At 35.7% G+C, this 16,812-nt stretch overlaps 1 protein-coding gene across 2 annotated transcripts in view; it reads left to right on the top strand.

Annotated features, from left to right (window-relative positions):
* The first annotated feature begins 616 nt into the window (after window positions 1-616).
* The window catches only part of HLTF (helicase like transcription factor), a 60,303-nt gene continuing 44,107 nt past the window's right edge, over window positions 617-16,812 (top strand). For both annotated transcript variants that reach the window (XM_055412077.2, XM_055412084.2), the window contains exons 1-7: window positions 617-837; window positions 1,967-2,174; window positions 11,226-11,392; window positions 14,199-14,332; window positions 14,867-14,964; window positions 16,210-16,284; window positions 16,448-16,639. In XM_055412077.2, coding sequence (XP_055268052.1) covers window positions 818-837; window positions 1,967-2,174; window positions 11,226-11,392; window positions 14,199-14,332; window positions 14,867-14,964; window positions 16,210-16,284; window positions 16,448-16,639 — 894 coding nt within the window. In that variant the 5' untranslated portion in view covers window positions 617-817. The remainder of the gene's footprint in view (window positions 838-1,966; window positions 2,175-11,225; window positions 11,393-14,198; window positions 14,333-14,866; window positions 14,965-16,209; window positions 16,285-16,447; window positions 16,640-16,812) is intronic.

Consider the following 16,812-nt stretch of genomic DNA (forward strand, 5'->3'; position numbering starts at 1 on the left):
AAGTGAAAATTTTCCCTAAAAGAAAAAAAAAAAAACGCGATAGCGAGAGAGAAATGAAAACTCTATACATATAAATCGAAATTAAACTCTCTGAACCCGGTGTGTCTCATTGATTCGCTCGTGGGGCTTAAAAGGCATATTTTGAGGGCAACTACCCGGATTCACCACAGAAAACGAAGTGAAGGATCTGGCTGGTAGGGTTCGTAAAGTGCGGAGTTTTTTGAGTGAAGTCCCTACTACATGTCACGTCAGATGAAGAGAAAATTAGGATGAGGATGAGGTAAGGCCTGAAAAATGGGGCCGAGGCTTGCGGCTTGAGGAAAATAGCGGAAAGGGGAGCTGTCGTCCTCTGTTTGATGTGGGTAAGCCGACGAACCGCGGATGCCTTGAACACCACAGTCGTGCTACTGGGGCCGCGTGGCTTTCCCGCGCCCTGTCTTGGGGGCGGGGAAGAACCCGGATGGAACCACCCCTGCAGCTGGGACCACCCCCAGTCTTTGAATCGCTGCGCGGGGCGGAGTTACCCTCCCTCCTTTGCTTTGATTGGTTTGCCTCCGTAGGTCCCTACTTGGGATTGGACTTTCCGGATGCCAGTCACAAAGCGTCACTAGTCACTCAAATTGTTGCTGGAAGCGGACGGTACTGTAGACGTCTGACTAGCTTTCGCGGCGTCTTACTCTAGTGGAGTGAGCTGTCGCTCCTGCGCTCGGAACTTGTCACCGGCTTTTCGGCCTCGAGGCCTGGAAGGAGGCTTATTTAGGCGGCTTGAGAACGATCCTGGGCGTCTGAGTGTTCCGCTCGTCACGCACTCAGCGCCATGTCCTGGATGTTCAAGAGGTGAAGGAGGTGAAGGGGGTGGAGGGGGGTGGGGCGCCGGCGGTAACACTCAACGGAGTCCTGAAATGAACCTGACCTTCCTAGCGTTTCCTTCGCCTTAAGGTTGCGAGCTGTGCAGCTGTTGTTCGTCCTGCTGGCGGCTCATATAGCCGCGGGAGAAATAAATGCGGAGGGGAGGATCCTCGGGCGAGTCTCCTGCTAGAGCCTTGGGGAAATATCTGTCAAGGGATGTGGGGAACCTGGGGCTCTAAGCTCCCTCCTTACCCGGGGTCTCAGCCTGTGCTTTATTCCACAAAACACCTATCAGGTACCCACTGTGCGCTGGGCATTGTGCTCGGCAGAAAGGGCCGGGTAAGACAGCTTCTGTCCCCAAGCACCTCGCAGTTGATGTGTATGCACAGCCGTGCAAATATCTATCTGCAGAGGAGCCAAAAGCGGTGTGCGCGACGTTCGAGGAAAACGCAGGGGAAATAGCTTCTATCCATTCCAGAAAAGTGGAAGCTTCCTGGAAGGCCCCAGCCAACTGCCTGTTACTTTTCATTGTCCGATTCGGTTTACATATTCGTTCCGGAAACAGTTCTCCATCTAGGGGTTGAGGTTACCCTTTAACCAACGGGAGTGGGAGGCTTGGGGTAAGCTTCCCATTATGGCTCGGTTTAGATACCTGAATAAAAGAAAGGTTCTCTTCGAAGGGAATTAAAGTAATGGATGCTGAATGTATTATTTGTAAAGCTGTAAGTGGCTTAATTTAAAAAATAGTCATATATTTTCTAGTTTCTTCTAGCTCAATATTGAAATTTTGGTGTAAAATTAATTACAGACATCACATAATTTTTCTTAAGTAAGTGATTGTGACTAAGAAAGGTTTGTGAACCCTTCGTATTTTCACTTGGAATACCTGTGGGTAGAAGACGCATTATTGAACAGGTAGGGTTTCTAGAAACCTCCCCCACTCACTCCAAGCCTTGCTTTAGCCAGAGGAACAAGATTCATCTCTATACAGCACTTCCCATATTAGATTTATTTTGTTGAAATAAAGTGTGAGAAAGCAATTGGCCTTTAAATATGGTATGGTCTTTGAGGACTGTTTGGTTAAATATTGTATTTTTGTGCTTTTTTTTTTTAATAGAGATCCTGTTTGGAAGTACTTGCAGACTGTCCAGTATGGAGTCCATGGAAATTTTCCACGCCTCTCATATCCAACCTTCTTTCCTCGTTTTGAATTTCAAGATATTATTCCTCCAGATGACTTCCTAACAAGTGATGAGGAGTTAGATTCAGTTTTATTTGGAACTTTGAGAGGCCATGTCGTTGGACTACGCTATTACACAGGAGTAGTGAGTATAGCATTAGATATTAAGATAATGTGATGTGATGTTTTTAACCTAGAAAATAAGAATTAGGTGATATGTGCAGTAAATATTTAAATAATTGAAATATATCTGGGTAAGAGATAACAAATAATTATTAATGTTCTCTTTTATATCATGGTTACAGTATACAAAACACTGTTTCCTGTATAGTCTCATTTGAGTCTCACTACAGTGTCTCTGTTGTAGATGGAACACCTATTATCCCATTTCAGGAACTGAAGAACTAAAGCTCGGGAAGGTTAAATGATTTGCCCTAAAAGCACAGATACTGTTTGCAAAGTGACTTCTAAGTCAGTTCATTGCTTTCTCTTCTTCTGTCCCTGAGGCCATTTCTGCATTTTTTTTAAGTTAGGAAGATCAGTTCATGCTAGATATGGTCCTTTTCTTTCTTCCTGTGTTTCTCTTTTTGTGTCTTTATTCTCTGCTTTGTGTGTGTGTGTGTGAGAGAGAGAGAACAGAGACAAAGACGGAGAAAGCAGTTGTCTTTGTTAATGGTTGCCTAGTATGCCTCTGTGTTATCTGGATGGTGTATCTCTAGTTTTTTTAATTTTGAAAAATTTCAGACATGCATAAAAGTAGAATAATACAGTAAATTTCCATATACCCATGATCCAGATTCAGTAGTTAACAGTTTTTTTGCACATTTGCTTCATCACTTTTTTCCTTTGGTACTAAAAATTCCAACTGTATCACTTTACACATTTAAGTGTGTATGTCTAAAAAATGTCAGACATTTTCTTACATCATTGTGCTTAGCAAAATTAATATTAACTCCCTATTGTATCCAATAGCTAGTATATGACCAGTTTTCTTAATTGTGTAAAATGTCTTTTTATAATTAATGTTTTTGAATTAGGATCAAAACAAGTTAATAATAGTATCTTTGGTTGTTAGGTAAATCACCTCCCTACTCTTTGTTTTATGTCATTGATTTATTGCATAAGCTGCTTATATTGTTCTATGGAAATTTGATTTACCAGTTCTTTCGTTCTCCCATATTTTTCTTACGTTGAAGCTTCTCAAATCATTTTTTGGTTGTGTGAAGTATGTTTTGCAGGAGATTCCTTGGGGAGGAATTACATTTGTCTAGTGTTTTATCCTCTCATATTTTCTTTATAATATTAGAGCTTCTTAATTCTTTTTGTGGTTGTCTGAAATGTGTTGAAGTGTGTTGTCTAGGAGATTCCCTAAGAAGCAACAGTATTTCCTGGGTTTTTGTATATCTGTAATTGTGATACACTTCAAGGACAGTTTGGTTGAATATAAAATCCTTGACTCATATTTTCTCTCCATGATGTTTTTTTTTTTTAAATTTTATTTATTTTTGCCTGTGAAGGGTCTTTGTTGCTGCATGGACTTTTCCCTAGTTGCAGAGAGTGGGGGCAACTCTAGTTGTGGCGCGCAGGTTTCTCATTGTGGTGGCTTCTCTTGTTGCAGAGAATGTGCTCTAGGATGCATGGGCTTCAATTGCTGGGGCAAGTGGGCTCAGTAGTTGTGGTTCCTGGGCTCTAGCACACAGGCTTAGCAGTTGTGGCGAATGGGCTTAGCTGCTGCATGTGGGATCTTCCTGGTGATATCAAGGATCGAACTTGTGTCTCCTGCATTGGAGGTGGACTCTTCACTACTGAGCCACCAGGGAAGCCCATGATATCTTGATGTTGTATAAAATACTGTTGGTAAAATGCCAATATAATTTCTCTCCTATGAAAGTGAATTAGAAGTCCTATAATTTTCATTAGGGAATGTCTTAGTGTTGATTGTTCTGTAACTTTGTTTTCTTCTATTTCAGAAAACTTTAATTATAGTTTTTCTTTTTTTGGCTGCCCTGGATCTTCGTTGCTGTGCATGGACTTTGTGTAGTTGTGGTACCTGGGCTTCTCACTGCGGTGTCTTTTCTTGTTTCGGAGCACAGTCTCTACAGTGCAGTCTCAGTAGTTGTGGCATACAGGCTTAGTTGCCCCTCAACGAGCGGGATCTTCCCGGACCAGAAGTCAAACCCGTGTTCGCTGCGTTGGCAGATTCTTAACCACTGGACCACTAGGGAAGTCCTAATTATAGTTTTAAATGGTTTTTGTTTCAAAGCTTGTTTTTTCTTCAGAGTACTCCATTCTCCTCTTTCTGTATTAGATCTTCTGTGCATATACATATGCCAGTTACTTCTCTGAGATCATTTTTATCATGTTTTTTCACTTTTCTCTTTTCATCATTTATTTCCCTTACCATGTTGTTTTTAACAAGATCTGTTCACTTTTGTGTTCTTTCTACTTTATTCTTTAATTCTGTATACTACTTTTTTTTTTTTGACTACTTTGTGACAGGCAGAATCTTAGTTCCCCAACCAGGCTTTAAACTTGTGCTCCTTCAATGAAGTACAGAGTCATAACCATTGGACAACCAGTGGGGAAGTCCCTATTCTTTAATTCTGAGGTAGTTTTTCTTTTCTGTTTTTTCCCTGAAGTCTTTCTGTTCTCAGTTCATGTATCCCATCTGTTGTCCACCTCTCATACTCATTTCAGAACTTTCCTATTTTATTTTATTTTTTTTAACCAATCCATTTTTTAATTCTTAAATTCTTGACATTACAGAACTAAACTGAAATTTATTAACATTCCACTCTTACATTTCTTATCGGCAAACAGAAATAAAATTCATGAGCCAAAAACCCAAAACAAAACGAAAAACAGGGAAAAGCTTATAAAACTAAAAATGGATTCCAGCACTAACAGCTGAATAGAGAATGTGATTTTTAAATTCTTAGTGGATGATAAAGTTGTGGAGAAACTGAACACTTACAAATTATTTAAAACCTGGAATCACTGACCAGAACTTTCATATTTTAGATTTGTGAAATTTTTCCAAACTATTGTTTTTAAATTATTTTAAATTTAAACAGCCATTAAATCATGGTTGCTTTTTATTATAGAACAAGCACTGTTTGTTGATCTTAGAATAATTTCTGTGACACTGATAAGCTATTAAAAATGTAATGGGCTGATTTGGGCTGACTAAAATTTATTATTGCTTAATTTTTTAATTTTATAAAGTGTGTATTATTTTATAAGTACTACACATTTATTATTTTAAAATGGCTAAAAGAAAAAGTAGTAAGTCTCCCTCAGTCCAGAACCACAACTTACTTTGTTATGTCTTCCTCACTTTACTTTGAGATCACATGCATATGAATTACAGTCTTATATTAACAAAAATGAGGATCGTATTATATATATTATCACCTTTTTTTAAAGTAAAATATTAGGAATAATGTCTTTTCAATACAAATATTTGTTGTACTTTTTATTTTCTTGTTGATGGACATTTTGGAGTTGATCACTGATAAAAATATTGAAATAAAAATTGAAGTATTTATCTTTGTATACTTTTTTATTATTTATTATTTTCAACTTTTTTATGCTTTATTGAGATGTGATTTATATATATTTTTTAAATGCAAACTTTGTAAGTACGTGATTCTGAGTTTTAGCAAATATATATACCTAATAATCATTACCCCATCAACATATAGATCATTTCCATTACCTCTGAAAGTTCTCTTGTATTCTGTTTCAGTCATTCATCCCTGCCTTTGCCCTAAGAACCACCAGTCTGATTTCTATCACTGTAGATGGTTTAGCCTATTCTAGAACTTCATATACATTGTTTTTTTGGTGTTCCCTGAGTCAGGCGGGATCTTAGTTCCATGCCCAGGGATCAAACCTGTGACCCCTGCAGTGAAAGCATGGAATCCTAACCGCTAGACTGCCAGGGGATTCTCAAGAGCTTCATATGCATTGAATCATACAATATGTACTTTTAAAGTCTGGTTTCATTCAAACTCAGCATAATTAAGATACTTGAGTCAATTCTGGCAATTTATATTTTTATCGAAAAGCATCCATTTATATTTTCAAATTTATTGCCACAAAATTTGCATAATAGTCATTTATACTTAAAAATATTTGACTATGTTTATGGTTATATTCCTGTTTTCATTGTTTGTGTTATGTATTTGTGTCTATTCTTATTTTTTATTGATTAGCCCCAATAGAGATTTATATGTTTCATCTTTCCATGTAATCTTTCTTGAATTTTTTTTAATGATTATTGTCTTTCTTTGTTCATTGATTTATCTTATATATTCTATTATCCTATTTTCTTTAGGTTCATTTTATTTTACTTGTAGATTCTTGATTTGAATGCTTAATTTTAATCTTAATAATAAAAGCTTTTAATCTTTTAAATGTTCTTCAAAGTACTGCACTGACTGTATCTCCTAGGTTTTGTTATTTAATATCGGCATTATACATTTTTAACTTTTTAAAGATGTTTTCCATTTGCTTATGTTTACATTTTTTATTTCTTGACCCTTCAAAGCCTTTATAATAAAGTAGATTATTTCTTGTCTAAAAATACTGTTATAATTAGTCCTGATTCTTTTTGTTGTTGTCTTAATCTTGTTTTAATATATCCTTTTTTGTCTTGTTAGTCTCCACATTTTGCCCTACTTTTTGGTTATATATTTCCTGTAATTTGCATTAATATGGTTTAAAGAAGATCATGCTTTAAGAGTGGCATGGGGAAGCTGGGCTGGTAGAAACCAGTTATGCCTCACAGATATCTTGAAGGAGTAATATTTGTCTGATAATCTGGTAAGTCAGACTGTAGTCTCTAAAGTCAGTAGACAGATACTCGGAGATTTAAGTAGCTTTTCTGCATATTTTTAAGAAATTGAGGTAATTCATATACCATAAAATTTATCATTTTTAACTGTACAGTTCAGTGGTTTTTAGATGTTCACAAGGTTGTACAACCATCCCCACTGTCTGATTCCAAAATATTTTCATCATTCCAAAAAACCTTATACTATTACTTTTATAGTATACTATTACTATTATAAGTAATCACTCCTCATTTCTCTCTTCTTTTAGCCTATGGCATCCATTAATTTATGTTCTGTTTCTGTGGAGTTACTTACTTTAGACATTTCATATAAAAAGAATCATATAGTACATAACCCTTGGGTCTGGCCTCCATTACGGTCTTCTTTTGTGTTAAATATATAATAGTTCCCTTCTTGTTTCTTTTGTTCTATATTTTGAGTTGTTTTCTACTACTAAGAAACTAGTACTAACTAATGCCCATGGGAATTGCAGTTATCTTAATTTGTAAGTTTGGATTTGTGCCAAATTTAATTGTTTATAAAAACTGCTCTAAAATAGTTCCATTGTCTTCTTCCCCACTCTTCTGTGCTGTTATCATACAAATTAAATCTTTATATACATTGTATATTCATCAATACAGGTTTAAAATGATTGTTACATGTCCTTTTAAATCAGTGAGGAGAAAAAAGTTACAGCCAGAAATTTCATACTGTCTTTTACATTTACCTGTGTTTATATTTACCTTTACTTGTGCTTTTTATTTCTTCATATATTACAAATGTTACTGTCTAGTGGCTTTGATTTCAGCCTGAAGGTCTTTTAATAGTTCTTGTGGAGCAATCGGCAAGTGATAGATTCTCTCAGTTTTTGTTTGTCTGGGAAGTCTTAATTTCTTCTTTATTTTTGAAGGATAGTTTTGCCAGATAAAGGATTCTTGGTTGAATTTTTTCCTTTTAGCACTTTGAGAAGTTATCCCACTGTATTCTGGCCTCCATGGTTTCTGGTGAGAAATCAGTTGTTAATCTTCTTGAGGAGCCCCTTAATGTGATGAGTTGCTTGTTGTTTTCAGTGTTCTTTCCACAGTTTGATTATGATGTGTCTGGGCTTGAAGTCTTAAGTGTTTTTTACTTGGAATTTGTTCAATTTCTTAAATATGTAGATTAATGTTTTTCTCTTCAAAAAAGTTTTTGGCTATGACTTCTTCACATGTATTCTCTACCTCCTTCTGAGACTCTGTGTCGGTATGCTGGTCCCACAGTATCTGTTCATGTTTCTTCATTGTTTTTTCTTTCTGTTCTTCTAACTTTTCCTCAGACATTATAGTCTCAGTTGACCTATCATCAGCTTCATTGATTCTTTCTTCTGGCCTGCTCATATCTGCTATTTGGTCCTCTGTAGTGAATTTTAAACTTTAGTTAACTATGTACTTTTTTGACTCCAGATTTCTGTATGTCAAGACATAGTTCTCATGCTTTCCTTTAGTTCTTTAGAAATGGTTTGCTTTAGGTCTTTGAACATATTTAAAATTAAAACTTTAAGTTTTTTCTAGTTGTTATCTGTGCTTCCTGAGGGGCAGGTAATTGATAGTATTTTTCCTATGTGTGGATATACTTTCTCATTTCTTTGCATGTCTCATGTTTTTTTGTTGTTGAAAATTAGATGCTTTGCATAATGTGACAACTCTAAATCATATCCTGCAGTCCTACTCCTGGCATATATCTGAGGAAAACTATAATTTGAAAAGATTTGTGCAGCCTAATGTTCATTGCAGCGGTATTTTCAATAGCCAGGACATGGAAGCAACCTAAATGTCCATCAACAGATGGATGGATAAAGAAAATGTATATCTATACAATGAAATACTATGCGGCCATAAGAAAGAATGAAATAATGCCATTAGCAGCAACATGGATGGACCTAGAGATTATCATACTAAGTGAAGTAAACCTGACAGAGAAAGACAAGTATCATGATATCACTTATACATGAAATCTAAAAAAAAGATAAAAAAGAACTTATTTACAAAACAGAAATATGTCCAAAGACATAGTAACCAAAGGGGAAGTGGGGGGAGAGATAAATTAGGAGTTTGGGATTAAAATGTACACACTACTATAGAACCAATATGGACCTACCATATAGCACAGGGAACTGTACACAATATTTTGTAATGACTTTTAAGTGAAAGAATACGAAAAATAATAAATTTTATACATATAAATATGTGTATGTATATATGTACACATATATATGTATAACTGAATCACTGCTATACACCTGAAACTAGCACAGCAGTGTAAATCAGCTACACTTCAATTAAAAGAATAATCTTTGTGAGATAAAGAATGTGAACAACAACAACAAAATAATGTGGCAACTCTCAAAATCATATTCTTCCTTCTCCCCATAGTTGCTGGTTGTTGTTGATTTTAGTAATTGTTGTTTGTTTAGTAACCTTTCTAAATTAACCTTGTAAAAGTTTTTGCTGTCTCTGGCGACTGATAGCTGTATTTGGTTAGCTTAGTGGTCAGCTAATGATTGAACTAGAACCAGTAAATTTCCTAGTCTTTACTGAGAGGACCTGTAGGCATTTGGGGTACTCCTTCGACACAGACTGGCAGTCGACAACTGTGCCTTAGCCTTTATTTTCTGCCTGTTCAGATCTTCAGGTTTAGCCAGAGGTAAGAGTTTAGGGCCTCGCAGGTCTTTCTTGAACATGTGCACAACCCTAGGCATGCAAATAGCCATGTGCTTGCTTTTGCCCTTCTAGATTTCCAGGAATATGCTGGAGCTTTTCAAAGCCCCTATGGACATCTTATTTTCCGCTTTTTCCTTTTAAACCTTTTGGTTGTTGTTTTGTTTGCCTCAGCTATTAATCTTTGCTTGTAAATTTAAAAATACATATATTTTTATTTACTTGACTGTACTAGTTCTTAGTTGTGGCATGTTGGATCTAGTTCCCTAACCAGGGATTGAACCTGGGCCCCTGTGTTGGGAGTATGGAGTCTTAACCACTGGACCACCAGGGAGGTCCTTGTAAAATTGTTTTTTATAAACACCCACCCAGGGGAGAAGGTTTTATGAACTGGATAAGTTCGGAGGTCAAGCAGAAACAGCTTTGTAAGTGGGAGTCTTCTAGGGAACCACCATACTGGTCAAATGACAGTCCTATAGAAATGAATCTTTGAAAGATTCTACTTCAGTATGCTTACTGTGGTAACTACCAGGCTGTACTGAGAATTGCAGCAGGTTGTTCTATTTTAAAAGGCTATAATGAACTGAGAGCTGGAGATGAGACTGCTGCTGCTGCTGCTAAGTCACTTCAGTTGTGTCCGACCCTATGTGACCCCATAGACAGCAGCCCACCAGGCTTCCCTGTCCCTGGGATTCTCCAGGCAAGAACACTGGAGTGAGTTGCCATTTCCTTCTCCAGTGCACAAGAGTGAAAAATGAAAGGGAAGTTGCTTCAGTCGTGTCCGACCCTGTGCAACCCCATGGACTGTAGCGTACCAGGCTCCTCCATCCATGGGATTTTCCAGGCAAGAGCATTGATATTCAGCTGTTTTCTTGAATTAAGACTCTCCAGTTTTCTGTGACTCTTAGGTTAGTTTCCAGAATTCTGAAAAAGTTGGTTCAGTTTTTGCCAGATTTTTTGTTGCTTTTATGGAAGAGACAATTTTTGGAAATCTTTACTCTTTCATTTTCAATTAGAAAATTGGCAGTTTTTAACTAAGTGGAAACAGATAATGGTGGGAGTTGAAGGCTGGATGTGTTTTCTTGATCCACTTCCATTCTGACTTATACCTTTTTCCCCTTTCAGATTCTGGAGAATTTAGGCTTAGGAACCAGCCTGCCTGGATTCAAATTCTAGCTCTGCTACTTATTAACTTTATGACCTTGGACAAGTTACTTAACTTTCCTGTGCTTTAGTGTCTTCATCTGCAAAATGGAGATAATGATAAGACCTATCAGTAGGGTTGTGAGTTTTGAAAGTCAATCCGTAAAGGTACTTAGAACAATGTTTGGTATGTAATAAGCATTCGAGAGATTATCTGTTTTTGAAGTTACGTTGGAAATCTTATATAATGTGTATCTATTAGTTTTGATTGTACCTTTTCTATATCAAGGATTTGTTAATTTCCCAATTAATGTAAATTAGGAAAATACTACAAAAGAATTATTATAAAATATATTCTCTAATATTTCTATAGAAATATGAGTCTAAGAAAATGTACATTTCTTATGTGTGGTGTTATTCAGCAAGCATTAAAAAAATGAGTGGAAATCCCAGATAAAGTACAGTGAAGAAATCTATCATATGTTTATTATTTATAACATATTTGTTTATTTTTATTAGGTTAATAATAATGAAATGGTTGCATTACAACGAGAGCCGAATAATCCCTATGATAAGAATGCAATTAAAGTAAACAATGTGAATGGAAATCAGGTTGGTCATATAAAGAAAGATCTTGCAGCTGCCTTGGCCTATATCATGGACAACAAACTGGCACAAATTGAAGGGTAATGCACTTTTGGAGTTTAGTTTTAATAGTTGTGAATTGTGGTGATCTTAGAATTTAAGGATATTTAATATTTAAGGATATTTAATTTAATGTATAGTTGCCCTGACAACTTGTGTCACTATACCTTTAGTATGTGTTCAGTAAATGTTTTAATTTTATCATCTGCCTGTACTACTCTAGCCATCAAATAGCTATTCCCTCACTTTCCTGGTAAATTATTATCATGGAGAAGAAGAGACTGGTTCAAATATTAGAAAGTCCACACAATCTTTTAAGAAAAAAGCCTTTTTAAAAAAGCCTTTTTGTTGTTCAGTCACTCAGTCGTGTCTGACTCTTTGCGACCCCATGGACTGCAGCACGCCAGGCTTCCCTGTCCTTTACCACCTCCCAGAGCTTACTCAAACTCATGTCCATTGAGTCGGTGATGCCATCCAACCATCTCATCCTCTGTTGTTCCCTTCTCCTCCTGGCTTCTACCTTTGCAAGCATCAGAGTCTTTTCCAATGAGTGAGCTGTTTGCATCAGTTGGCCAAAGTATTGGAGCTTCAGCTTTGGCATCAGTTCATCCAGTGAATATTCAGGGTTGATTTTCTTACGATTCACTGGTTTAATCAAGAGTCCAAGGTACTCTCCAGAGTCTGGTTCTCCAATGCCACAGTGTAAAAGCATCAGTTCTTCAGCATTCAGCCTTCTTTATGGTCCAACTTTCACATCCATATGTGACTATTGGAAAAACCCATAGCTTTGACTAGATGGACCTTTGTCTGCCATAATCTTAGTTTTCTGAATGTTGAGTTTTAAGCCAGCTTTTTCACTCTCCTCTTTCATTTTCATCAAGAGGCTCTTTCGTTTCTCTTTGCTTTCTGCCATAAAGATGGTATCATCTGCATGTGTAAGGTTATTCATAATTCTCCCGGCAATCTTGATTCCAGCTTGTGCTCGTCCAGCCTGGCATTTTGCATGATGTACTCTGCATATAAGTTAAATAAGCAGGGTGACAGTATACAGCCTTGATGTACTCCTTTCCCAGTTTGGAACCAATCTGTTGTTTCATGTCCGGTTCTAAGTGTTGGTTCTTGACCTGCATATATATTTCTCAGGAGGCAGGTAAGGTGGTCTGGTATTCCCATCTCTCGAAGAATTTTCCAGTTTGTTGTGATCCACACAGGCTTTAGCATAGTCAATGAAGCAGATGTTTTTCTGGAATTCTCTTGCTTTTTCTATGATCCAGGGGATGTTGGCAATTTGATGTCTGGTCCCTCTGCCTTTTCTAAATCCAACTTGTACATCCAGAAGTTTTCAGTTCACATATTGTTGAAGCTTAGCTTGGAAGATTTTGAGCATGACCTTGCTAGTGTGTGAAATGAGTTAAATTGTGCGGTAGTTTGAACATTATTTGGCATTGCCTTTCTTTGGGATTGGAATGAAAACTGGCCTTTTCCAGTCCTGTGGCCACTGCTGAGTTTTCCAAACTTGCTGGCATATTGAGTGCAGCACTTTCACAGCATCATCTTTTAGTCTTTGAAATAGCTCATCACTTCCACTAGCTTTGTTCGTAGTGATGCTTCCTAAGGCCCACAATGTCTTGCTCTAGGTGAGTGATCACACCATCGTGGTTATCTGGGTTTATCTTCTTTGTTATCTTTGATGGTTATCTTCTTTGTATAGTTCTTTTGTGTATTCTTGCCACTTCTTAATATCTTCTGCTTCTGTTAGGTCCATACCGTTTCTGTTCTTTATTGTGCCCATCTTTGCATGAAATGTTCCCTTGGTATCTCTAAATTTTTTTGAGGAGGAAAAAAAGCCTTTTAGTATAGTGATTTTAGAAGTTTGGGAATGTTTGTTTAAATCTGATTATAAGCTGATCAGTTCCAGATGAGTTTGATTTTGCCTGCACAGTGTTTAAATTTTTTCAGTTATTTCCAATATTAAAATATCTGGACAGTCTGCATTTTATGCATTTTACTTTTTCCTAATTATAAACTATTATTTACAGAGTTTTCTCTTGATAAATGGAAGATCTGGTAATTCAGGATACTCATGTCCACTTGACATCATTTGACTGGAGCTAGACAACAGCTGTTGTATTAATTAGGCATGTCCCTTCTTAGTTTTACCACCTGTTTCTTTTTTAAAACTCAGTCTCCTTGGTTATGTTTTGTATGCATTTGTGTTTGTGATCTAAATTTTAGTGTAGATTGTTCAGAATATTTAAAGGTGAGTTTGAAAGATAAATACTTAGCAGTGTCTTCTCACTTGTTTACTTGTTTTCTCCTTTCTCAGGTTTTTCAGATGTTGAGAGTAAACTTTCAGTGAATCCTGAATCAGAAATAATTCTTTGAAAACATTCCCCATTTTCTCAGAATGGGTTGCTACACTCAGTGGTTCTATTAGTGAACGCTCTACCTTCTCAAGGAAACTTACTATTTTACTTATGTTACAACCTTGGTAATAGGTTATCTTATGCATTTAAACACTTTTATCTCATCTTAGTTTCTTCTGGCATTCTGATCCCAAAACTGCCCTTTTCTTCTCATTGTTGGTCCTCCTCCATGTTCTTTTTCTTGCTAGTCTGCCCAGTTAGTTCCTTTTCGTTGTTGTTCAGTTGCTGATTCACGTCCGACTCTGCAACCCCGTGGACTGTAGCACTCCAGGCTTCTCTGTCCTCCACAATCTCTTTCTGTTTTACTTTCATGCAAAATTTGAATGTGACAGTTATTTAACGTGATTCTTAATGGGACTTAAAATTAAATGTAAAAACATAACTCTACTAACTTCTCATTCTTTTCCCTTAATTATAATAGGGTAGTTCCTTTTGGTGCAAACAATACTTTTACCATGCCTCTGCAAATGACATTTTGGGGAAAAGAAGAAAATAGAAAAGCAGTTTTAGATGAGTTAAAGAAACATGGATTTAAATTGGGACCGGCACCAAAATGTAAGTTTAGGGTTTAATATACTATTATTTTGATATTCTAAGATGCCAGCATTATAAAACGTTTATTTTCTTAAGTAACAGTTTTGAGTTTGGTTGACTAAGTTAATTAGTGCTGAAGCCTCCAAGTTCTTTTTTAGGACTATTTTTAAGGACATCCCTGAATTTTTTTTCTTTATTTTGAAATAACAATAGATTCATAGGAGGTTGCACACACACACAGAAAAATGTACAGGGAGGGCCCTCCCTAGATTTCTTCCAGTGATAATACCTGGAAATCCCCGATTTTAAACATTCTTTTTAATAACTAATAGACAAAAAGAATTTCCTAATAGAGAATGAAAAAGTATTCTTTGTGTTTCAAAAGTTCAACTCATGTGGAATTCTTTTAATGTATTTTTTGAATGACCTAGGAAATTTACCTTTAAAATGTTTAAAACATGTATTAAGGAAAGTTTTAATTTAGCTTATTAGACAAGCTTTAAAAACAATTTACTAAAAGATAATTTTGTATTCTTTTCATTTTGTAAATTATAGCTTTAGGGTTCAGTTTGGAAAGTGGTTGGGGCTCTGGAAGAGCTGGACCAAGCTATAGTATGCCAGTTCATGCTGCAGTACAGATGACAACTGAACAGGTGTACTTTTTTAAAATTTTGTAACCTGAAAGTGAATTTTAAATGTTGAAGATTGATGTTTAAAAATGAGATAAGTATGCATGTGCTAGTGTTAGTGATTTTATATTGTTATGAATTGTAGAATCAATAAAATATATTATAAATATTTATGTATAAAGAAAGCAGTGATAAGGAATATATCTGCATACATATATTCATGCATACATTGAAACATACAGTGCTATGTATACCTGGAATATTTTATTATGTTTTGATGTTTCTGTATTATTTGAAATTTTTAAGTGTCCTTAATTTTTAAAAAATTGAAGCTTGAAACTTATTCCTTCAGTAAGATTGTAAAAAAAGCTAGTTCCAAAGCTTTGGCCTTAGTCTGTTTCTTTGGTCTACTTTGTGATCCAGGATACTATTACATTGGGTTAGTTTGGGGGAAAATGGATATAAAATAGTGAAATCAATCTACCAATTACACAATTACATAAAAAATCACACAATTTTTTTTTGTCTCTACTCATCAGTGTTAGCCTTTTTATATTCTAAGGTACTTAGTGTGTTTTCCCTGTTCATTGTTAGAAGGGCTTGAGCCTGTGTCTGGTGGGTAAACCCCAGATTACCTCTCCTCACTTTTATATTTAGCATGGTTTCTTCTGGACTGATCCTCTGTATTTATTTGCTAATTTACAAAAGTAATTATAACACTTACATGTTACTATAAAATTGGACAAGATCAGTTTAAAGAACCAACTAAATTAGCATTAAGATTGAAATTATTGTAATATTTTGTTTCACATAGCAAGTTTCTGATTATAGTATTAATCAATGTAATGTCATTTACTTGAAAAAGTCAAATATACCAGATAGGATCTGCTAAAATGGTAGTAGAATCATAGAATTTCAATGGCAAAAGGAACCTTAGATACACTCTAAATCTAGTTCATTCTGTTTTGCAGTAATAAGTTACAGGGTCATATAAATTAAATGTCTTGCCCAAAGTTATATAAAGGTTTATTCGTGACAGAGCTGTGACTGAAACCAAGAACTTCAAACTCCATCCTATATTTTTTCAACTATAACAGTTTCCTAAAGGATCTATTCTGCTTTTATTGAGCAGTGTAATATCTCAAAGAATTAATATATTTTGTACCTTTTGGTATGCAACTCTTTTAGTTAAATGACTTGAAGTCTCTGAATTAAGTGCAGTTATTAATAGATTTGTTTCACTATGTTTCTTGTTGCTCTTTATGGTAGCTTAAGACTGAGTTTGACAAATTGTTTGAAGATTTAAAAGAAGATGATAAAACTCAGGAAATGGAACCAGCTGAGGTACTGAGCCAGTATTTTCTATCTAAAACTCTTTGAAATTTTAAAATGTAGCATTAATATATACATTTTTTTAAAATCAGAAGATCAGCTGTTTTCCAGATTCTTTGTGGGGTTTATTATAAGAAAGGACTTATTATATTTTTGTTTATGACATTTCTTATAGGCTATTGAAACACCATTGCTTCCACATCAAAAACAAGCTCTAGCTTGGATGGTTTCACGGGAAAACAGTGAAGAACTTCCACCATTCTGGGAACAGCGAAGTGACTTATACTATAACACAATAACAAATTTTTCTGAAAAGGACCGACCAGAAAATGTTCATGGAGGAATTTTAGCTGATGATATGGGTTTGGTAATTATATTTTTTATTAGTTAATAACATTTTATTTTTTAACTAAGATTTTTTTTTAAACTTTATTTATTTGACTTCACTGGGTCTTTATGCTGCACATAGGCTTTCTTTTGTGGCGAGCAAGAGCTACTCTCCAGTTGAAGTGAGCAGGCTTCTCTTTGTAGTGGCTTCTC

The sequence above is a fragment of the Moschus berezovskii genome, chromosome 1 (assembly GCF_049115385.1).
Source record: "Moschus berezovskii isolate FMDL1 chromosome 1, NW_MosBer_1.0, whole genome shotgun sequence".
NCBI classification, from domain to species: domain Eukaryota; kingdom Metazoa; phylum Chordata; class Mammalia; order Artiodactyla; family Moschidae; genus Moschus; species Moschus berezovskii.